General features: G+C 42.7%; 1 protein-coding gene across 1 annotated transcript in view; it reads left to right on the top strand.

The window, feature by feature from the left end:
• Positions 1-24,727, top strand: part of DCDC1 (doublecortin domain containing 1) — a 1,639,395-nt gene that overhangs the window by 1,461,841 nt on the left and 152,827 nt on the right. The window contains exons 28-29 of the mRNA XM_086955816.1: positions 9,989-10,103; positions 17,601-17,771. Coding sequence (XP_086811942.1) covers positions 9,989-10,103; positions 17,601-17,771 — 286 coding nt within the window. The remainder of the gene's footprint in view (positions 1-9,988; positions 10,104-17,600; positions 17,772-24,727) is intronic.

The following is a 24,727-nucleotide window of genomic DNA, read 5'->3' as shown; positions in this document are numbered from 1 at the left end:
CATCTATGTTTTACCTACTGTGAGAAATCACTCCAGCCCTGAGCTTCATTGTAGAAACATGGCGCAGTGAAGACTTTGAACCCACATATTATGAAGCCATCCCATCAGTTTCCGCATCATAATCAAAAATCATGCTGTCAAAATTGGATAAGGCTTGTCAGTCATCCATAGAAAAATCACTAAAAATGATATGAATTGAAAAGCAAACCATTGGCAGCTGCACATCCTTGTGGATAAAATCCCACTCTGCCCTATCACTTTTTCTCCACCACCCAACCCAGCTTACTTTAGAGATGTCTGACTGATTACAGTCGTCAAGACCCATCTGGAGCACCCAAACCTATACATTCCAAGAGACCTGAAAATATGGTTGGACAAGAAAGTTCTGGAAGCATTCAACCTGTAATGAATTATTTCTAGACTAACTTACTTCTCCGGATACACAGTAAATGTCATAGTTGCACGTTTAGGACAAGCCATCATTAAGACAACTCCGCTGTAAACTGGAGAGACCACAGCATCATCACCTTCAATATTAATACACCTATCAATGACAACACTTCAAAGACACAAAAAAATTGGTCCTCAACATCACCCTGCTGCAGCTACATAACACAACATCTCTGACAACTCCACTGGCTCTCAGTCAACAAGAGAATCACCTTCAAGCTCCTCACCATGCTTACAATGCTCTCCATGATGCAAGACCAGAATATCTGAACCACCGCCTCGTATTCCACACACCAGCCAGACTACTCCATTCCACCAAACTCACCCTGGCCTCCATCCCATGGATCCACAAGACCAGAACTGGAGGAAGATCCTTCTCCTACCTAGCCCCCAAGACTTGAAACACCCTGCACCTCCACCACAGGCAATCCATGTCAAAGGACTTCAATACCTGGCTATTCAATTGAACCTCCACACCCAGATGGATCAGCAGCCCCTCCACCCCCAGCACATTGAGACCCTCACAGGTGAGTAGCTGCACTATATAGGCTCCTGGCTGATTTATTGAACAACACACTCATATAGACAATGGTAAAAAACTAGGCATCCACAAACTCAACTCCCATCTTGAAAGAACTCCAATAAACATACAACTAAAATTTAACTTAACTCCCATGTTGAAAGAAACCTGAGAAACATACAACCAAAATACCTCCATACTTCCTACAACTTGATCTCCACTACACTGGACAAAAAGGTACTCGTAAAGATCACACCCAGGGTTGACTATAAAAAGAACACCACATGGATTAACAGCAACATCAAAAGAATGAAAACACTACTCAAACATATTACAAAAGTGGAAATGATCAAGGAATGAAACTGACAAAGGCACTCTACGCCACTATAACAGAGCCTACAGAAGAGTCCTTCAGAATCACAAAAAGGCAACGCTACTCAACATGCATAACTGAAGCCGACTGCCCTTTTCAAGAAAAACATGGAAACATAACAATCCTAAGATTTCCCTGACATCATCACCACCGAATTCACCTAAAACATTTAAAAAAATTATCCTGAGGAGAAGACGGATACCACCCCAACTCATGACTCAACCAACATAAAAATAGACAAAAGCAACCTTTCATCACTACATACTTTGAATCCCCTCTCAGAATATTTTTTTAACATTATCATCATAATCAGACCATCCTTATCATGTTTAGACCTGTCACCTACAAAAATCACTAAAGATATCCTTCCCACATCCTGCACAGGGAAGGTCGGCAAATGTTTATTCACCAAGTCCCTGGAAGTAAGTTTAGTTTCACTTGAGCTGAAAATCTCAAATCTTAGACCACTCCTCAAATAGAAAAACCTCGACTCATCTAACCCAGTAAACTACAGGGCGATATCAGATTGACCATTCTCAGAAAAATATTTAAAAGAGCAATGTACATGTAAATGTAAATGTAAATGTACAGGAATTTATATAGCGCAAACCACAGAGCGGTTTCTAAGCGCTTGCTTAGGGAACCTGTCCTGGTATTCCCCTGTGAGATAACCCCGGCAGGGTATCCGCAAGGTGAAAGCCAGGCATCCTGCCACGAGGGGGCGTTGTGGAGATTAAGCAAGCTATTGCCCAGAGTCACAGAGTGTGAACCCATGAATCGAGTAGGCACCGGAGCGAGAATTGTCGAGTCCATGGACATTTTAGGACTCAAGGCCCCGCCGAGCCGGGAATTGAACCCTGGTACCGGGCTGACCTATGCTTCCAGGTCTGCCTCCTCTAACCAGTGAGCCACACTTCTCCACACCAATGTTTACATTTTAAGGGAAAAATGACAACGTCAGACCAACTGCCCGGCTTCAGATCAGGAGCAGGCACACAGCCAGCCACTACATACATTTGGGATGATCTAAAACTCACAGTGGAAGATAACACTCAAATCATACTAAAAAGGGAATGTCCAGAAGACATCTACAAGTCAAAACCTGATGACTGCCTTTGCACCATAAGCACTTGGATGATGAACAACCATTCAACTCTCAACACACAGAGACATAGTTCATGACCTCTGAACAATGGCAAAAATACAAGCCTAGCACCATATGACCCAAGGATATTGTGGTCCCTCCAACAATATCAAAATAAATCAGAAATCTAGGGATAACTATGGATTCAGCCCTATCTCTAATCCCACATTAACAACTTGGCCTGGGCAGAATTTTAATTACACCTGAGTAGTTGGTGTAAGTTTGGTAATTTTGCACAATGAAATTGACACAAAACTACTGACAGAATGCTTTTACACCACGTTGGGTAATGAGACTTCCATTTAGAGAGAAATTACAATACAATATGTACTAAATTTTTAGCATAAGTTGCAGTATTTTGAATGTGAGCAGCAGTTACTTTAACGTAAGTAGTCAAAAAACATTGCAGGTAGATTTTTTACACAAGCGGATTGTTTGGGTAATATTTAAGTGCAAATCTACAAGTCCGAACAAGAGCTACAGTGATTTTAGAGCGAGGAGCAGTTTCTTCAATGCAGACAGTCTAATAACATGTCAGTTAGATTTACTTGAGCGTATCATTAGAGCAATTTTCAAGCATGAAACTACAAATCCAAATGTGAATGGTAGTTTTTGGGCTGTGAACAACCAGAAAAAACTCAAAATTACATTTTCGAGATGAGTTTTACCTGAATAGATAATTTGGGTGATTATTTGATTGCAAGATGCATTTCACCTAATTATGTGTAGTTATATTTAATTTTGCAGTAATTTCCTGTAATAACGCAGCAGTGCCATATGTCCTATGCAGGCACATTATCGTTTTCCCTATAGTATCCTGTGCATGTTGCAGGCTGCACTGTACATTACGCATGCTACTATACAAACGTGTTTTGCTTGTGCCACGCTGTACTTTCATACTGAACCTGACATTGTTTTCGCGTTCTGTTCTTTCCTGGGGTTTAGTCTGAACACCGTAGACAAAGTCAAAAAACAATGCACCTTCTTATTCTGTTCTGGCCAGGCTCTAACACCTAGATAAAACACACAAATGCATCTGTTGTTTGGGAGCACATACTCTTTGTCATATAGGTTTGCACATACATGTAAGAAAGAAAGAAGGAAAGAAACGCAAGAAAGGATTGATGGGGGAAGAAAAGAAGAAAGGAAAATAGGAAGGCAAGAGAGAGAAAGAAAGAAAGAACTAGAACAACCAAGAAAGAAAGAAAGAGGAAGAAAAAGGAAAGAAGACTTGAAAGAAAGCTTGAAAGGAAAGAGGGCAAGAAATGAAGAATAAAGAAAGAAAACAGCATGAAGAAAGGAAAGAATAAACAAACAAACAGAAAGCAGGAAAGAAGGAAAGAAGAAAGAAAGTATACGAGAAAAGAAAGGGAAGAAAAAGGCAAGAAAGAAAGAAGGCTAGACCGTTTGGATATCAGGACAAATAAAAACATTATAAAAAAAGAGAAAGAAGCAGAACAGAAAGAAAGAGGAAAAAGGCAAGGAAAGACCGAAAGAAGGAAAGAAAAAAGAAAGAAAGACATAATGCAAGTAAACGGAAGAAAGAAGGCAAGGAAAGAAAAATGCTACCGAGAAAGAAAGCAAGAAAGAAACAAAGAAACAAAACAGGGAAGGAAGAAACAAAGAGGGAATGAATAAAGAAGGTAAGAAAGAAGACAAAAGGTAAAGAAATACAAGCAGGAAGGAATGAGGAAAGGAAAATAAGACAGAAGCAAAGAGAAATAAAAAAGAACGCAAGAAAGAATGAAAATAGATCAATAAAAAGAAGGAAGGAAGAAAAGAGAGAAGGTAAGCGAGTAGGAAAGCAAGAAAGAAACAAGGAATATGTCTGCATGTAATGCAACTGGTGCTATGTAAAGCGCTCTGATACCCAAATCGGGTCAAATTCGCGCAATAAAACTCTGTAAAAAAAAAAGGAAAGAAAAAAGAATAGAAAGAAGGAGAGAAAGAATAGAAAAAGAAAAAGGACAAATAAAGGCAAGAGAGAAGGAAAAGAAGAGAGCATGACAGAATGAAAAAAGGAACAGAATGAAGGAAAGAAACAAGGAAAGAAAGAAAGATAGAAATATCAAAGAAAACTAAATAAAAAAGAATTAAGGAATGAAGAAAAGAAGGAAAGAACACTGTAAAGGCAAGAAATAAAAGGAAAGAAAACAAAAAGCAAACAGAAAAAGAAAGAAGAAAAGAAGAAAGAAAGAAAACAAAACAAGAAACAATGAAGAAAAGAATGAAAAAAGGAACAATTAAAGATAGACACCAGGAAAGAAAAAAAGTAAGAAAGAAAAAAGTTTAGAAAGCAGGAATAATTTGAAATTAATGAAAGAAAGAGAAAAAGGCAGAAAAGAAAGAAGGGAAGAAGCAAAGAATAAAAATGGAAGGAAAGAACAACAGAAGGAAAGAAAGTCGGAATTAAAAAAAAAGTAAGAAGGAAAGGAAAGATGAAATGTAAGAGAGAAAGTAAGCAAGACAAAGAAGCAAACATACAAAGAAGAGAGGGAAGAAACAATGAGGGAAAGAAGGAAGAGGGAAAGAAAGAAGAAAAAGATAAAGAAATGCTAGCAGGGATGGATAAGAAAAAGAAAGGAAGAAGGATGCAAAGAGAGAAAAAAGAAGGCAAGAAAGACAAAAGAAATAAATAAAATAGATTAATAAAAGGAAGGAAGGAAGAACAGAAAGAATGCAAGTGACTAGGAAAACAAGAAAGAAAGAAAGAAAAAAGAAAAAGAATAAAAGAAAAAGAAGGAAAAAAGAAGAAAATGAAAAGAAAGAATAAAAAATAAAAGGCAAGAGAGAAAGAAAATAAAAAATGATGAGAGAAGAAAAGAAAGAAACATAAGGAAGGAAAGAAACAAGGAATAAAAGAAAGAAACAAACAAACAAATAAAGAATGGGAGAGGTAAAGAAAGAAATAAAGAAAGAAAAAAGAAAGAGAGTAAAAAGAGCAAAGAAAACAATACCAATGAATCATTCAATCAGTCAGGGAATTGTAAGCATGCTATTTACCCGTGAGGGTCTCAGGGCACTGAGAGGGGGGTCCGCAGATTTTTTTAGCCGAGAGCGAGGTCCTGAGGCTCTTCCTGAAGGTGTTCAGGGAGGGGGCGTGTCTGATGTCTGCCAGTGGCTCGTTCCAGGTCTTGGCTGCAATGTGAGAGAAGGATCTTCCGCCTGCTCTGGCTCTGTGGATGCGCGGGGTTTCAGCCAGTGCGAGGTTGGAAGATCGGAGGTTTCTTTTGGGTACGTGGAAGTTGATTCTGTCATTGAGTTATTTGGGTCCGTTGTTGTGTAGGCATTTGTAGGCGTGAGTGAGGATTTTGAAAGTGACTCTTTTCTCCACAGGGAGCAAGTGGAGACTTCGTAGGTGTTGACTGAAGTGTTTGTGTCAGGGGATGCCGAGGACGAGTCTGGCGGCGGTGTTCTGTATTATCTGGAGTTTGCGAAGTAGGGACTTGTTGATGCCGGCGTAGAGTGCGTTTCCATAGTCCAGTCTGCTGGTGATGAGTGCGTGGGTGACTGTCTTTCTTTATTCAGGGAGCATCCACCTGAAGGTCTTGCGGAGGAAGCAGAGGTGTTGAAGCAGCTGGAGGTGATGGTGTTGACCTGTCGGTCCATGGTGAGTGATGAGTCGAGTACGATGCCAAGGTTCTTGGCGTGGTCTGAAGGGGTAGGTGGGCTTCCGAGGGTAGTCGGCCACCAGGTGCTGTCACATGCAGAAGGGATGGTACCAAGGATGAGGACTTCTGTCGTCTTGGCGTTCAGCTTCAGGCAGCTGTTGATCATCCAGACTGCGATGTCTTGCATTCCTTTCTGGAAGTTGAGTTTGGCAGTGGTGGGGTCGTTGGTGAGGGAAAGGATGAGCTGGGTGTCGTCGGCGTAGGATACCATATTGAGGCCGTGTTGTCGGACAATGGCTGCGAGGGGGGACATGTAGATTTTGAAGAGGTTGGGACTCAGGGATGATCCCAGTGGGACTCCGCAGGTGATTTTCATGGGGTCGGAGAGGAAGGGTGGGAGTCTGATACTTTGGCTTTTTCCGGTGAGGAATGATCGGATCCAGTCAAGGGCTGTTCCTTGTATGCCTGCGTCGTGTAGTCTGGTGTCTAGTGTGCGGTGGGAGACGATGTCGAAGGCCACTGATAGGTCGAGTAGCATGAGGGCTGTGGAGTGGCCTCGGTCCAGGAGGGGGCAGATGTCATCTGTGGCAGGGAGAAGGGTGGTCTCTGTGCTGTGGTTACTTCAGAATCCGAATTGGGAGGGGTCGAGGATGGCGTTCTCTTCAATGAATTGTGTCAGTTTCCTGTTGACTATTTTCTCTGCAACTTTGGCTGTGAAGGGAGGAGCGAGACGGGCCGATAGTTTTTGATGTTGGTGGGGTCAGCTGTGGGCTTTTTGAGCAGAGGTATGACTTCTGTGCGCTTCCAGTCGAATGAGATGGTGCCTATTGTGAAGGTGGAGTTGATGGTGCTTTGTAGTTCAGGTGCGATGTGAAATGAAAAATGTAAGAGAGAGCAAAAGCAAGAAAGAAGGAGGGAATGAAACAACGTGAAGGAAGAAACAAAGAGGTGAGGAATAAAAAAGGAAAGAAAGAAGAAAAAAAGATGAAGGAATGCAAGCAGGAAGGAATGAAGAAAAGAAAGAAAGAAGGAAGCAATGAGAAATATAAAGAAAAAAGGCAAGAAAAAAAGAAAGAAATAGAACAGATCAATAAAAAAGAAGGAAGGAAGAAAAAGTGAAGGCAAGCGAGTAGGAAAGCAAAAAAGAAAGAAAGAAAAAAGAAAAGAAAAGAAAGAAGGAAGGAAAGAAAGAAAAAAGAAAGATAATGAAAAGAAAGAAAGAAAAATAAAAGACTAGGGAGAAGGAAAAGAACAAAGCATAAAAGAAAGAAAATAGGCGAGAGTGGAAAGCAAGATAAAATACGATAAAGTGAGAAAAAATGCAAGAAAGAAGGAGAGAAGGGAGGGAGGATGGAAAAAACAAGGAAGGAATGAAAGACATTGGAATGAAGAAAAGACAATTGAAGGAAGACAGCAAGAAAGAAAAAAGGCAGGAAAGAAAGCTGAAAAAATATAGAAAGAAGGAAAAAGGAAGGAAAGAGAAGTAAAGAAGGAAAAGATAAAGGCAATTAGAAAAAGAAGCAAGAATAGTAAAGAGCCCCGGGGAACCACACATGTGACTAGTCTCCAGTTTCATTCAAATGTACCTATCTCAATCTCTTTGCTCAGTTGGAAAACAATGAGCAATTCTAGTGCAAAGCTGTGTGTACTATTCTGTCATATCCTTCGTATGATTTTGTAGAATCTGGTGATCATCAACCATTCTGCTTGTTCTCTCTGCAATGAAGGAAAGAATGAAGAAAGCAAAGAAAGAACAAAAGAACAAAAGAAAGAAGGAAAAAAGAAAGTAACAAACTAAAAAGAAGGAAAGAAAAAGAAAAGAGCGAAAGAAAGCGAGAATGAAACAAAGAAGGGAAGTAAGAAAGAAAGATAGAAAGGAAAAAAGAAAGAAGGAAAAAAGTGTTCCAAGTGCTGCAAATTAAACGCAATGAAGGATGGTTAAAATAAACACAATAAAGGCTGGTCTTCTACCTGAACAAAGTTTAATAAAGAGCAATTGGTGAAACTGAGCCCAGAATAAATGCATTCCGTAGAATTTTCTGCTTGTGAATTCACATGCATGATATTAAAGATTTCAGTTTGTTTACTTCTTGCATGGCAAAACGAGGATAACTTAATAGAGAACAGTTTCAAATGGACGCAATCTGTTATTTTGGGAAATACCAGCCATAAGATAAATAAAGTACAATCTGAAAGTAATATAGCATAGGAAGGAGACAGGAACTGGTAAAGTTGGAATGTGCCATGTGATCACATTTGGTTGAAATGATCTGGCTGGGAAGGGAACTACATTGTCTGTGGATGTGCTCATTGTGAGAGAGCAAAATACATTCACTTAAAGTAAAGTTAACCCATGACCTAAATAGGTTGACCCACTGCCCCAGGCTGTATGCTGTAGTGGATGGAAGTTAAATGTGAATGACATATCAATCAACCAATGGATGAAGAGAGGGGACTGAAAGCCCCTTTAAGTAATTATATCATGTACATAACTTTAGTAAAATCAAAAGGTCTTGGCTAATCCCAGACCTAAAAAGGAGGCTTAAGTTCCACAAGATGAAAATGATTTCGATCCAGTTTGTAGTCAAAACATCTAGATCTGCATCCATCGTGACCGGGTATTTGTATGCTTTTTCCATGCACTCATGTTGCAAGGCTATGAATTATTTTTTATTTATTTATTTATTTATTTACAAGCTTATATAGCGCTGGAATCGACTCCATCAGGAATATCTCTGCGCTTTTGGGCCAGTCAACAAATACAGAAAAGAACACTAATAGGGATTAGATCTCATTTTTAAATAGGACAGTTTTGAGAAGTTTTCTAAACTGTATGGTGAACTCTTGAATCATATAAGATAACCTTTATGATGAAAGGTCATCAGGAAGAGGAGGCTGTTTTCCCTTTTAAACTCATGGTCACAACAAATAACCCATTTTCTAGATGTTGTGATGTGTAAACCTTCAGTGGAAACCAAACACATTCTTTATTTCTTTAGGTCTGGCATACAGCCAGATTTAGCTGTCTTTCTCCAGCCTCATGTAATCAAAAAATAATAGATTACATTTATAGGCATAAACTATACAGAGGGGATCTAGGCTAGTCCTCCTTATTTTTTGGTGTGTTCAATTATCATTGGTATTTTGCTTCTGTCTTCCAAAGGCTATAGCATTGGGCAGTGGGTCAGCCCACTTTAGCCACCAGCATTCCTGAACTAATTGAGGCATTTTTTTTTTAATACGTGCACATCTGCCCAGTCCTGGTTGTCTGATACTTTACTTTGCAAACACGTTTTTGTTCATATTTTTAAACTTTTCAAATTTATTGTCATCTTTTTGTGTTTAGCTATGTCTTTAGATTACGTAACCTTTTCTTTGCACCAGGACATTTGCCTGTGATCTGCATTAAACTAAAATGGTTTTATGGAATCTGTTTAGTTTTAAGCAGCCTAAGTACGTCTGCATCCGAGAGAACACCTATGCTGATCTTTTAAAATTATATGCAAAGGGTATTTTTGTTTTAATTTAGCATTTTAATAGTAAGAATGTGGCCACCATGTTTAAATGGCAGAATTTTTCTTATTTAGTCTTTGCTTTTATTTTTGGGTCATACAGTTGTAATAAAAAAAAATGTAAAAAATGTAAACATATCTATCGCATCACCTAGGCCAGACCTATTGGCGTTGCCAGCGCTTCTTTAATGTATTAATTTGATAACTTTTACACACAAAAAAAAGAAGTTGACCTATGGTTTAAAAAATGCTATGACAATAATGTTAAATAGTTACAGAAATAGTCTCATGTAACAATTAGTTAAAAGTATGCAGTGCTTCAAATGATCATAAATAGATCAAGTGATAAACTCAAAAAGTATATTTTTCTCTCTTTAGGACATTTCATCTAGCGAGAAATCCAAGCCTCGTGCTTGCTGTGTCAATGCCAAAAGTCTATTCTGGAGTGGCAGTCGGTGCAGCAGAAATTTCTGGACGTCCCATCATTCTACAGGTAAGAGTTTAAGGAAGTGGACTGGATTGATCATCATCCAATACCTTCTGCAAATTAGTTCCATAAAATGATAAGTAGTTTTCAATCTGTTTATATGAATTTCCATCTAAGATTAAATATTTGGAAATGCTTGAAGGGGCATTACTTTTATTGTGCCATGTTTTCAAAAAAGAACACATTTCGAAGTATTCCATGCAACCACATAGTAAATTCTGAACCTCAACCACGCACCATACTTTTAATTTCATTATAGTGTGATTTTGGTTTTTTGATGGGTTTCGTCTCTTCAAGTGTGATTACAGTGGGATTCTGGTCTGCTGCAGCTGTCATAATGGCTGCAGAGTGTGTGTTTGACCCCTTGTGGGGTTCAAATCATCATTGGTTGAAGGATGGGTGTGTAAACAAACTGATGTGGATTGCCCCCGTCAATATATCAATCACCATCAATCAGTCTCATTGAACAATTGAATTGATTTGGCTCAGCAGGTGTCTTCTTCAGGTCTCTATTCTCTAGCTCTACCTCTGCTGGCCGTATGTCCTTGGTTTGCAGAGGGTGGTTTTCACAGTAACGCATTAATGCACTTTAGCCATTGGTTTCAACAATTTTTTTTATTATCAAAAGTAAATTTTCTTCTGTGGTTTACATGAGTACACTACATATTTCGTTGCTCAATTGATCCTTCAAGTCTCTAAATTAGATTCCTCCAACCCTATGAATAGAGGCAAACAGAATGTATTTGAAACCATTTTAGCAATGCATCTTCTTTTTTAAATAATACTTTCTTTTTAATGTGCATCTGGAGGACTTGCATACAATGGATACGTACAGTTTAATATGGAAACCCATTTTCTGCTTTCTACAGAATTGGAATCATTGCTACTTTACAAGGCAATTAAATTAAGACATGTTCTGCCAACTATCAAAACACTTATTCTTACTGGCAGAAATGAACAGAGGTAGTGAGGAAAGAAAATCGTGTGACATAACCAAGCCTAAACTTTTTTTATGCAATTTTTTTTAAATTTGATGTAAGATCTCTACAAGATCATCATTGCTGAGGGCATCATTTTAGAATATTGCACACTCAAAATTAGAGTCCAGTCTGTTATGGACGGCTGTTGCACTTTTCTGACCGGGTGCCTTGGTCTAAAAATAACAGCAGGTCTACTATGTCATGGTAGCAAGACAGGCCAGTTCACTTTTTCGTGCATTTTTCAACGTTAACCACCAAGTAAAAGGTTGCTGTCGAAAAATGTAAAAATCAATGTCCCTGATGGGGTTGGAATTGTTAATTGCTCATATATTCTTGTCCTGGACCATCATGCCATATACAGCGATACTGGGCTAAACTGAATGGGCCTTCCAGTACCAAAGAGTTGACATGGACGTACAGGGCAATATTTGGAGAATGCTGTACTCCTTTATAACTCTGAATTAGACCCTTTTTCTTTAGGAAATCTATTTATGAGATTCATTTATCTATTTATTTAGTTATATATGTATTTATTTATTAATATTCTTATTTATTACTCATTATATATTATTATTTATTTTACAATTCGTACGTCATTTAATTATTGTAGTTTTTATTTATTATTTTATATTTATTTATTATTTATGTATTATTATTATTAGTTAATTAATTAATATTTAGTTATGTATTCATCTATTTATTTATATTTATATATTTATTAGGTTATTACATTTGGAAACCTTTTAGGGACCTTAGGTGTTTTTAAAATGATACGTTTATCAAAAATAGACTAGGACACTTGTAACTACGTTACAAAAGGTTGTATAGATAACCCTCATAAACGCTATGTTTCGTGTTGTGCGGTTTATCTTGGTTCTCCGCCCCACATAGACGTTGTGGCATTTGTCATCGGGTGATCTATTGTGCTACATGCCAGCCTCAAGCCTGAGGTCACCTCTGGAGTAGCGTAGCAGTGTCCAGAGATAGTATAGGTACCACCACGAAGGAAGGTTAATATTAAAAAACAAACCTACACCCAAGCAACTACTTTATTTATAGACGGATGTGATTTGTTATTAAAAATAACACATGAGTATACTTTTGGATCGAGCAACTGGATATCCAAAAGTATACCCATGTGTCTTTTGAAAATTGTGCCCCACTGTTCGCATGATTAGATTCCCCATTGTGATTCGCCGAATAGTCTCCCCGAAATGCTAAAACTGTGAATAATAAATAATGTCCGTACAGAAAATCTGTAAATCATTGACCACCAAAACGGTGCCAGGTCTCTAAAAACGTACATGCAGAGGTTCACCAAGAATATCTGAAAAATTGACAAATATTTAATTTTGTGATTTCTATTTCAGGTAAATTGAGCCTTGAATTAAAACTACGGTGGGTATAATTACAACCACTGACATACTGCACAAAAAGTGTGAGTATAATTTTAATCTGTTTGTCCTGATGAATGCTCCATAGACCCAGCTGGGCGGCAAGGAGCAGAAACATGTTGACTGTGTGTTCTAAGTGATATGCGAGGATCCAGTTGCTCGATTCAAAAGTATACCCATGTGTTATTTTTAATAACAAATCAGATCCGTCTATAAATAAAGTAGTTGCTTGGGTGTAGGTTTGTTTTTTAATATTAACCTTCCTTCGTGGTGGTACCTATACATATCTCTGGACTCTGTTATGCTACTCCAGAGGTGACCTCAGGCTTGAGGCTGGCATGTAGCACAATCGATCACCCGATGATAAATGCCACAACGTCTATGTGGGGCGGAGAACCAAGATAAACCGCACAACATGAAACATAGCGTTTATGAGGGTTATCTATACAACATTTTGTAACGTAGTTACAAGTGTCCTAGTCTATTTTTGATAAACGTATCTAACCTGGGGAACTGACTAGACACCTATTCCTCCTCCCTATTTTTGATCAAGAATGTTTTTAAAATGATATCAACTTTTGAGTCTGATTTCTTCCAGTAAATGGTTCCTCGTCTTTGGTGCTTGGCAGTAGATTGCATGGTGATGTTGCATGCTTAAATACAAATGTAGAAGAGCTCCTCTTTTATTGGTTACTTGTTTGTATTGTGAATGCATATTCACTTTGGCAAGACTGTAGACTACCTACCAGATGGTCTGTGCATCCATACACGTTTTATCACTACTTAACTCTGGCTTATACCATAGACTTACAATCGTTGGGGCATATTATCAAGGGGGTTTATCTCCGCTTTTTTGGCTTTGAAAGCCAAGAAACCGGAGATAAAATTATCTCCCTATTACCTAGCTTTCGCTAGCACCAGTTAGCAACAGCTAGTAGGAGATAGCGACCATCTTTGGCCCCACTTTGTACGTCAGTGATATTTATCACTAATGACATGCAAAGTGGGCGTGCCAAGATGTTAGCGACTGGAAACAGTCGCTAACATCGCTATCTCCTATTACCAACTTTTGGAGATATTCATGCTAAGCGCGAATATCTCCAAAAGCTAACACCTGCCCTGAGCAGTTCTTAGCCATGTTATCCAATGGGAGGTGGATAACATGGCTAAGAGCATTAGCTCAGTAATGCATGAATATCGCTGACTTTTCAGCGATATTCATGCATTGCGGCCGATTTTTATCGCATTTGCGATAAACCTTGGTAATACCAAGGTTTATCTGCAATAAAAATCGCCGCAGCTCAGCGGTAAATTTTTGTCTCTAACCAAGCAATAGCGATAATTATCGCTATTGCTTGGTAATATGCCCCAAGGTTTCTAGATTGAGATATTTGAGCTGCATTAAATGCCTTAAGCATCATTTTAAACAAAATGCATTTCTCCTGACACCCTTATTAAGTATTGTTTATTTGGTCTTATTTTCTTATTAATTGTATCTTTTTTTTTTGCTTGGAGGATTTACAAATTGATGTAATTATCTATGTACCTAAAGAAACATGGACACATATGCTTTATGGGATATAAGCAACCGTTCTCAGTTGCGTTCACCGTATAGAGGAGTTTACTGTAATGGGGTCCACAACAGCATCCACATTCTGGGCAATGAAGAAAGAAAACTTGATTAGCTTCCTGTGGTTAAAGAAGATGGTGACTGTAACACACCAATAAGTAGAAGCAGACAATTCCATTCAAATGTGACATATTGGACTTTGCATACTTATAAAGCAGTAACTCATAAAAAAAGATTGTGCATAGCAAGCTGTCTTGTAAAGTCACAATCTTGCCATGCCACATAAGGACTCTAAGGGCAGTGTGGCTCCCTTGTGACACTGCACTCCAGCCACAATTGAGTTCCATTGGTAAACCTGGTCTGTGTTTTGTCTGTGCAAAAATGTATTACCAGCCTCAAATAAGGGCAGACATATTGTGCAACTTCCAAACTCAATGCTCAGAACAGCGTTAATCCAAATTTGTAGGAGAAAAAGTCAGGACCATTTTAAAAACCATAACAGCGTGACGTGTCACTACTATATGAGGATGAGTGTAAACCGAGCAATACATGCATAAACCACAGTTGATGGACAGATTGCAGAACAATGTCATACATTCACCCCAGTACAGAGATCTGGGCCTAAATCCATCGTTTTTTTGCACTCCACACCACCCCAGTTCAGACATGGCCATATGCAAATCAGTCTGACCCTGTGCCTCATGGGAACAGTCCAGCCCGAACTGCCAAGCCATGCCTTCCCTGGACTGGAAACAAAACTTCCGAGGACCGGTTTCCGGCATTCCAACCGTCTTCAGCCCGGCTTGCTTGAATCCAGTGGTGTGGAGAGCATGGAACTCACGTCTGAGCATACCCATCCCACTCGGGGTGACAAATGCAAAAACCATAGTTGATGGACAGAATGCAGAACAATGTCATACATTCACCCCAGTACAGAGATCTGGGCCTAAATCCATCGTTTTTTTGCACTCCACACCACCCCAGTTCAGACATGGCCATATGCAAATCAGTCTGACCCTGTGCCTCATGGGAACAGTCCAGCCCGAACTGCCAAGCAATGCCTTCCCTGGACCGGAAACAAGCTTCCGAGGACCGGTTCCTGGCATTCATGCCACCTTTCCTTTCCCTTACCCTCAGTCAACAGAAGACTGTGAGTAACTGCTTCTTTTTTGCTGGAGTGTGTTTTCGAGTTATGATTTTTTTTGAGTTAGCTTTGTTCCTCAACTCTTGCATCGCTGAAAAATGGACGTTGTAGTTCAACACGAATTTGTACTTTCCCAGGAGTGGCTTTCACTTATGTAATAACTATTAATCGCTTCACTTTTTTAACAACACCCAAACTGCTTCTCGTACATTGAACTCTCAGGGAAACATGAGGAGTAAGTAAATAGTTTTATTTTGATATGGTTTCTTGTTGTTTTCTCTAACTACACTCAAAATGACATCAATATTTCAGTACTGTGGTACCTTGGTAACAGTTGCACTTGGACAATCCACAAAACAAGGGTCTAGAAAGTAGAAAACCTGTGGATGTTTTCAAATTGATATCATAAAGTTGGGACTCTGGGAATGATTGTCTCATCAGTTTCTTAACATATGGTTTCATTGGCCTGCCTCTGATTTTAGTTAGTAAATTAGTGAGACTCTCCTTTCCTGAGCTTTCAGTCTGGGCGATGCTTTCTTAATTTCTGTAGTCCAAGACTACATAGCCCTCATGTTTTCCCAGAAGCATGCCTTAGTAGCTCATCAAGTTAATTCTTTGTTATGTTATGTTATGTTAATATAAGTGCAACTGTTACCTTAGGGTGTCCTGGCGCTGGGCACTGCCTACTTGGTTACTGTAGTGTGAAAATTATTCTGTAAAAAGCCAGGTTTTCAGCCCTTTCCTAAAATAAAGGATTTCTGTAGCATTTCTAAGGTGGAAAGGTACATTGTTCCACGCTTTTGCGGCACATGTGATGAAGCTCCCACTGCCCCAGCTAGCATTTTTTTCTGGGGGAACAATCACTTGTTTAGCTGTTGTAGACTGCAGGGTTCATCTAGGAACGTACCATTGAAATCGTTGTTTCAAGTAGTCAGGGCCTGCACCCTTTAGGGCCTTAAAGCCCGTACAAAAACCTTTAAATTGTGCCCGTTGTTTCACTGGGAGCCAGTGAAGATGTTTAAGGTGAAGATGTTTAAGGTCCTTCTTAACCGAAGCAAACCTGGGTGTACCAATCAATAACCTGGCTGCTGCATTTTGCACGATTTGGAGTCTGTTCATATGTTTCATTTGGATGCTAAGGTAGAGAATAATTTTGTAGTGCAATCAAGACAAAATGAGCACTGTAACCGTTGTCTTCTGGAAGAAGGCACTTTATTTTCCTCAGAATTCTGAGGAGAAAGAAACTTGCAGAGACAACCCCACTTATCTGGTCCCCGAGAGTGAGTCTGAAAGCAAAGAAAAAACATGAACTGGATGAACAACTCAGCCATGGACCTTGGAAAATTAGAGCGCAAAGAGTGTGCCAATACCTCAAGTTCTATGTTACACGTGACTCTCACATGTCCGCAGCTCCAACATTGAAAGGGGCAGATTTATGATGCCCTTGCGCCTCTTTGCGCCGCAATTGCGTCACTTTATTTGACGCAACGGCGGCGCAAACAATGCGCCCTATTTACAATGTGACGCATCTAGGAGATGCGTCATGTTGTAAAGCCCTGCGCCATAAGGAGGCGTTCCTGCGCAGGGGGGGGCATTCCTGTGCAGAAATGCCTCCTGAAAGTGGCTGAGTGAAATCTATGAGATTTCACTCAGTCACTTTCAGGCCAATGCTGCATCAAAACCCTGCACCTGCTTGAAGCAGGCGTAGGTCTTGACGCAGCATTGTGAAGATGGGGCACCCCCGAGCCTTGCTGGAGCTGTGTCGCCCTTGCGACGCAACTCCAGCAATGCGCCACATTTCCGGCACAGATGCGTCACGCATCTGTGCTGTTTTTGCACCATGGTGCGCCGCATTGTAAATGCGGCGCACCATGGGTGGCGTAGCTGTGGTGCACTGTGGTGCACATTAACTGGCGCATCCCTGGGGATGCGCCAGTTAACATAAATCTGCCCCAAAGTGTCTAGACTTGTTTCCTACTCGTGTCCTTTAAAGTCCAATGACCTCCCATTGCCTTCTAAAAAACAATTTTTACACTTTTTGGAGTATTGCTTACTTATGGTTTCCCGGATTTGTGTAGGCTGCTTCACGTTTTTGCTGCGTGATGCTCAAGGGGAATGCCGCACTTGAGAGTAACGTTTTTCAAGGCTTTTGATTTCCTAAGTTCAGTGCACAAAAATGATTCACGGGCCAGCTCCGGTATTTTGTGTTTGCCTCATCGCTAAGTATGCCTCCAGTTCGATGTTTTTCAATTTCGTGCCAGGCTCTCAGTAGAAAACGTGCCTTTTGACCACCAGAAATCCAATATTTGAATGTTTGTGAATTGTTATATTTGTACAAACAAGACTGTACTTTATTCCTTGAGGCCATTCAGCATGGTAGGAAGGAAATATTATTGTTTCTGTATGCTGTTTCAGAAATTCAAAGACTGCCTCAATGGCCATGCCAATCAGAAGTGGGATTATGTGGAAAACATCAAAGCAATGGGCGCATTCTACAGCACAATCCTGGACTGGGAAATCACAGCAGCAAATCAGGCAGCCATTTGCACTGCCTCAGTTAAAGGAACCGAGGAGATTAACCAACAAGTAAGTATTGGTAATTACATACTATTGTATTAAATTCACTTGAAAAAATGCAAAAAGCAAGTACCGCCATGAAAAACACTGGTTCTTAGCAGCTAAGGATACACATAAATTCAATCTGTTTTGAATACTCAGTTTCAATTTACTTTACACTTGAACATGTATCCCTTTGTCTCGCCTTTCATAGTTTTTTCCTCTTTCTACGTGCCTTTTTCTCTATTATATCTCTTCGCAGCTGTTGCTCCTATGATGGATGTATTATCAGTTTCCTGAGAACTGTTAAACATAGGGCTAGATAGTTTTATACATGAAAAGCAATTCATTTAAAGGAAAATTCTGATGCATGTGTGCAGTTTATCTCATCTTGTTATGGCCAGAGGATGGTTCTCTCCTATTGGCTTTTATACGAGTTTTCATCATCAGGAGATGATAGGTTAATAAGTAATATTCCTTTATCACATATTAGCTATTATGGCTAACCGATATTTTTGCCAATATCTGACATGCTGTTTTTGCCATCTGAGCATCAAGATATATATTTTCTGCCCATCACTAGAATGATCATGCCACTGTCACTTATTTGCCGCCACACAATTATTAAATATGCAGTTGCAATGCCAATTATGGACCACTGTTTACTGGCATTTTAACATTAACCTGCAAAATTTGAACAGATTAGGGAAATTAACCGTTCATTTAATTCCTGACTTCAAACCTTCAAAGATATCAATGTTCTCTACATGTTCTCTGATATTGAATGCTTTTAAGGATTTGTTTTTCTAGCGTTTAATTCAGGGTATTGTCAGTGTGATGCAAGCTTTCTCTCAGTACTCTCTTTGGTTTTCTGTTCGTGATTAAATGCGTTTCCGAATAAACTGTACACATGGATTTGACATGGTGTTTTTTTCTGTTATCGTCCAGGTCCACTATGCAGGGCAGCCCAATGTATGTCTATAAGCTGTTGCTTAAGCAGCTCATCATGTTAGCTTCCTCACATTTTAATTGTGGCTTTGTTGACACCATTCTGGTGACTATTTCAAGATTAAAGACAAAAAGATTTGGCGTTTGTTAAAGGTCTGGAAAATGGCAATCATTCTCTGTTGAACACAAGCTTTAAGATTGCCACATCACATTCTTACAACCTCAGGACTCTTGCAAAGAGGCCTCATGTATAAGTAGGTGAACTTTTTAAAGTAGGTATTAGCTGTACAGTACAGAAAATAAAAGCACAAAGAAGGGTCAAGACACCCAATTCCTGCACACGTCCATATTGTGTAATGGTAATAGGAAAAGCCTCAAGCGTGGTTCAATGAACCAGAGATGTGACCCTCCTACGTCTCCAAAAATGAGTAAGAAGATCCCCAAGACAAAATCAAGCAAAAGTGGTTCTGCACTCAACTACATAAGTAAGTTTATAAACAATGGGTATTATAGTCCATAGTCCATAACAAAGGAAATTCTTTATTCAATTGGTGTTCCTAAAAACACAGCATGCAATATACAGCTGACTCGTATCGTTCCACCTGGGACTTCTTCAGGGCTTAACATGTAAAAGACATTTTCCGCAAGTTCTCCATGTTGTGCTTTTAAATAATGTAATAGTGATGTGAAGAGTAAATGGAGTACAGTTGCTTCCAAAGTGTGTAAACGTGACATCGAGTTCCCAAGGAAAACAGAAAATGCCTGGCAGCAATAACTTTTTACATTCTGCTGAAATAGGAAACTGATCACTGTATGAATTTGTGAAAGTTTACCTACAGTTCCACCTGCCTGTTTGAAAAGCAAGGTGAAGGTGGCTGGTAATCGCGTGAAGAACCACAAACAGACTGGCTCACAGTCAGCTTATGATCTTCAAGAGGTTCTCCATAGACCATATTACACGAGGAAGAACCATATAAATAGCAGGAATCACACAAAATGCCCCAAATCTGCCTGTTTCTCTGGTTCAATTGTAAAGCGTGTATGGGAATTTTGCAAAGCCCAAATTCACTCTGCAAGCAGATTAAAGTGGGTTTGGCTCACATTTCGCCATTCATTAAATGTTTTTAACTCATTCGTGTAACAATAGCAATGCTTAAAACGTTCAAGCAGTACTTGTTGATACTAGGTCTTCACTGGTGAGAGTAGAATATAACAGATAGTGTTGAGTACAGGCATTCTTCCTTGGTGTGAGCTAGGGCTCTTGGGGTACTGAAAGAATAAAGATCATTAATACATTCTGTTTCATCAGTGCCACCCACACTGTTGGTTAATGTTGGACCTTGCCCTTTCTACAGGGTCACCCCCAAACATTTTCCCTTCCTCCTCTTCTTTTTGCTGATTTAATCTTTTAGGTTTAAAGCATTTTTATTAAGACAAAAGAACACGGGGAGAGGGGATAGGAGGTTAGGGTCACATACAGTACAATAAAGAAATAATCATAATATCAGGAGTGCGATCGCGGAACAGTTCTCTAAGCAAGAGGAGAAGCAACAGCAAATGAAAGATGAAATACAAGCCATATCTCCACTCTGCGCATATCCAACACCCCAAGTCCGATCAAAGAAGATAATGAAATTGACACAAAAAAGCCCAGCCCACCCCCCCCTAGAACCCCCTCCCCAAAAGAAACTCCCCTCCCCAACTCCCCCCAACACCCCCGTCCAATGGGCCACCATCAATACTACTTGCCCCCCAACCGCATCCCCCCCCTCCAAAAACCAGCCCCCCACCCTTCCTAGTCTGCCGGAATCATCGGCGGTGTCAGCCTCAGAAGCCTGAGGTATCTCGGGCAGGTGAGCTCCCTAAATTCGGTAGTTAACAGCGCACGGAAGGGTTGCCACAGCTCATCAAATTGATCTATCTCCCCCACCACCGTGAGCAACAGTTTTTCCATTCCCAGCACGTGCCAGAGTCTGTGTAGCCAACCCGTGATGGAGGGGATTGTGGTAGTGCGCCAGTGGATGAGGATATTCTGAACCGCAGGCCCCAGCGCGATCGCGATTTGCCTGCCCCTGCGGGACTTCAGTGGGTACATTAGGCCATTAGGAAGGCCCAGCAATACATACGCCGGAAAGCGCGGCAGCTCAATTTCAAAGTGCTCGTCCACCTCATCCAGAACTTCCTTCCAATAGGCGGCCAACAAGGGACAATCCCAGAGAATATGTGAAAGGGTCCCCACCTGCCTGCAACCTCTCCAACACCCCTTATCAATGTGCCTATTCATCTCATGCAGTCTCTCTGGGGTGTAGTACCAGTACGTGGACACCTTGGTAAATGTTTCGGTCAGGCCAGTATGGTACGCAGAGTGTCTCGCCCGGTGTGCAATCTGGTCTCACTCTTTGTGGCTAAGTGTCCTGCCCAGTTCCCTGTGCCATCGTTCCCTCCCCGGGTTAGAATAGTGAAACGGAGGAGGCTGTAAGAGCTTGTAAAGATCAGTAATCAATTTAGCATCAGAAGTTCGGGTCACCAGCCACCGCTCATACGGTGTTATCTGACGGTCAGCGGCTTCTCGCACCTGGGGCTGGAGGGCCCAGTGTCGGACCTGCATGTAACGTAGCCTGTCCAACTCCGTCAGGCCGAACTCCTGCCGAAGCTGCTGGAAGGGAACCACTCCCTCCGGCCCATAGATCTGAAAGAGCGCTCGGCAGCCCGCTGTCCTCCAATGGGAGAAAGCGCCCGGCTCCATCCCCGGGGAGAAGTCAGGATTATCCACAATGGGCGTAAATGGTGAAGGGAACGTGGTGAGGTCCCGGACCTCGCAGACCGCGTCCCACACCCTCAAGGGAGCCCTCGTAACGAAGGAAGCGTAAAGGTTGGGGGGGGCGGTGAGCACGGCGCAAGAATGGGACCTCCTGGAGGGTGCGCCCCGAAACCGCTTGATCCTGAAAAAGCCAGTGCTTATCGGATTCCCACCTGCTCCACTCCACAAGGTATCGTAGTTGTGCCGCTTGAAAGTATTTACGGAGGTCCGGAATGCCCAGGCCCCCCGCTTCCGGGGCAAGTGTAGAGAGAACCCTCTTCATCCGGGGTTTGCGACCCTGCCAGACAAAGCGGGAGATGTCAGCCTGCGTTTGTCTGATCCAGCCCACTGGAGGCTGGAGAGGTAAGGCTCGGAAAAGATATAGTATCTGGGGCAGTACCGTTTTCTTGACCGCCGCGATCCTGCCTAGCCAGGATAACAGGCCTTTACTCCAGCGGCCAAGCTCCTCCCTGATCTTTTTACTGAGAGAAGCGTAATTGGCCGTCACCATCGCTGGCAACGTGGGCGCCAACAGAATCCCTAAGTATGGTACTAGGGACGATGACCACTGCATGGGGAAGCGTCGCTGAAGGTCCCGCCTAGTGTCCGTAGCCAAGGACAAGTCTAAAGCCACAGACTTGCTCATGTTCATTTTGAAGCCGGCCACGCGCGAAAAGGCATCCAACTCATGGATGCAGGCGGGTAGGGACCTCCTGGGGTCATCCAGGGTCAGCAGGACATCGTCCGCATAGAGGCTGACCGTGTGGACATACCGTCCCATCTTGATCCCGATAGCATCCGGGTTGTGGCGGATCCTTTGGGCGAACGGCTCCATGTAGAGAGCAAAGAGGAGTGGAGAGAGGGGGCACCCCTGCCTCGTGCCGGGGTAAATTGCAAAACTACGAGAGCTGCACCCATTGACTCGCACCGACGCTGAAGGATACTTATAGCAGTTGAAAACCATCGAGCGGAATTTATCACCGATTCCCAGCTTCCTGAGAACCAGTTCGAGATACGGCCAATGAACCCTATCGAAGGCCTTCTCAGCGTCCACCGCCAGCAACATCCGCTCACCCGGGATCCGCGAAGCCTTCTCCAAAATGTGAGTCACTCGCTTAATGTTGTCGACAGTTTGCCTGCCGGGTACAAAGCCAGCCTGGTCTGGTCTGCCTCAACCAGACCGGGGAGGTGCAGGGCCAGCCTGGACGCTAGAATCCCCGTGTACAGCTTGAGGTCGACATTTAGGAGCGAGATGGGCCTATACGAGCCACATAAGGCCCGGTCCTTCCCGGGCTTCGGAATCACCGAGACCGTCGCACTTAAGAGATCCGGCGGGAAAGCTCCTGGGTCGGAGAAGGAGTTAAATAGCCGAGCTAGGACAGGGGCCACAACCGGGCAAAAGGTTTTATAAAACAGGGACGTGTAACCGTCCGGGCCCGGGGCCTTCCCGTGCTTAAGTCTAGCTATAGCGGAAATCACCTCCTCAACTTGGATATCACGCTCAAGATATTCCGCCTGAGCGGGGTCCAGCGCCGGAAGGGGCACCGACTCTAGATATTCCGCGGTTTCCCGCGGTGAGGAGGGCTCCCCGGCGTACAGCGCCTCATAGAAACTGCAGAAGGCTTCCGCCACCTCCGCATCCCCGGAAACGGCCACCCCATCCGTACCCAAGAGTTCCTTCACTACGTTACGCTGTTGCGCAACTCGGAGCCTATGCGCCAGGAGCTTGCCGCACCTGTCCCCCCCTGTATAAAAGGCATGCTTCAGACGTAACGTTGCGTATTCCGCCCTGTCCTGGTCCAGCGCCGACAGGAGCTTCCTTGCCGCCTTCAGCTGCCTCCAAACCCTCGAAGCGCCCGTACGGCGGTGGACCTGCTCGAGCTCCCCAACCTGAGTAGTCAGCTCGTCCCTCTTCCGTTGCCGCTCCCTGTTTTCCGCCGAGGAGATGGAGATGAACTCCCCCCTAAGAACCGCCTTCAATGCAGCCCACTGTGTCGCTAGTGAAGTGTCCGAATTACTATTATGTGTCTGGTAGTCCTGTATGACCTCCTCAATATGTTTCACCACAGTTTTCTTGTGCAGAAGGGTGTCCCTAAGGCGCCACACCCCCCGAGAGGGGGAGGCCGCCGGCCACGCAAACGCATCAATAACAGGCGCATGATCAGACAAAGTCAGGACCCCAACGTCCGCCGCCGTAGCAGCGGCACGCATCGGCCCACTAACCAAAAGATAGTCCAATCGCGCGTAGGTTCGGTGCGCATGCGAATAATAGGAGTAGTCCCTATCTGTAGGGTGCATTGAGCGCCAAAGGTCGTGTTGATCCATGTCCGCGATCCGGGCCTTCGCAGTCTGGGAAAGTTCTCCAGTCTGCGGGAACCGCTGTGCCGACCTATCCAATGTTGAGTCAAAGACGATATTAAGGTCACCCCCTAGAATAACATGTCGATCGGGGGAGGCAGTGACATCCACTAGTACTGAGTCCAAGAAGCGTTCCTGGTGGTCGTTCAGGCTATAGACGGAACCAACTGTAAACGATATGCCCCCCAGGCGGAGGCGGTATGCCAGAAGCCTCCCCTTCTGTTCAGCATAGTTATACAGCACCTCCCCCCTGAAGGAGCTCGCTATGAGAATGGCCACTCCCGCGGTTTTGGTCGCCGCAGAGGAGAAAACTGGGTGGGAAACCTAGCAGAGCGCAATCTATGGCAGTCATGGGACAATAAGTGCGTCTCCTGCAAGAGGCAGATGTCAGCCTGCGTCCCCTCGAGCAGAGACAAAATTGCCCTGCGCTTAACAGGATTATTCAGGCCCTTAACATTAAGGGTCGCCACCTTCAGGGACGACATGTCTCCCAGGGACCAGGAACGCTATGCTGCGGGCAGGGGACCAGAGGGGGGGGGCGCGGGGCAGCAGCGCGGGACAGGCCAAAGTAGGCCAAGCGTGGGCACGGGCAACATCGGACGGGTCTTTCCCAACTCTAGAACAACACCCAACCCCACCCCAAACAAACCAATGGCAACCAGTCAAATGCCAACTCGAACAACCCATTGTCTCAGTCAAGCCCCAAAACGGACAAGTCTGTAGTAAGTAGTGAAAGTGGACGTCCGGCCACTCACTTCCCCCCGCTCCCCCCCGACCCCCTCCAGCCCCAAACCTGGCATCAAAGAAGCTGTGTTCATCTCCCCCCGGAGTGAATCTAGGCCGTCAAGGCCACACCGTTGGAGGCGGCTGAGTCCCTGGC

The sequence above is a fragment of the Lissotriton vulgaris genome, chromosome 2_1 (assembly GCF_964263255.1).
Source record: "Lissotriton vulgaris chromosome 2_1, aLisVul1.2, whole genome shotgun sequence".
Classification (NCBI taxonomy): domain Eukaryota; kingdom Metazoa; phylum Chordata; class Amphibia; order Caudata; family Salamandridae; genus Lissotriton; species Lissotriton vulgaris.
This window is presented reverse-complemented; position numbering and strand designations above follow the sequence as displayed.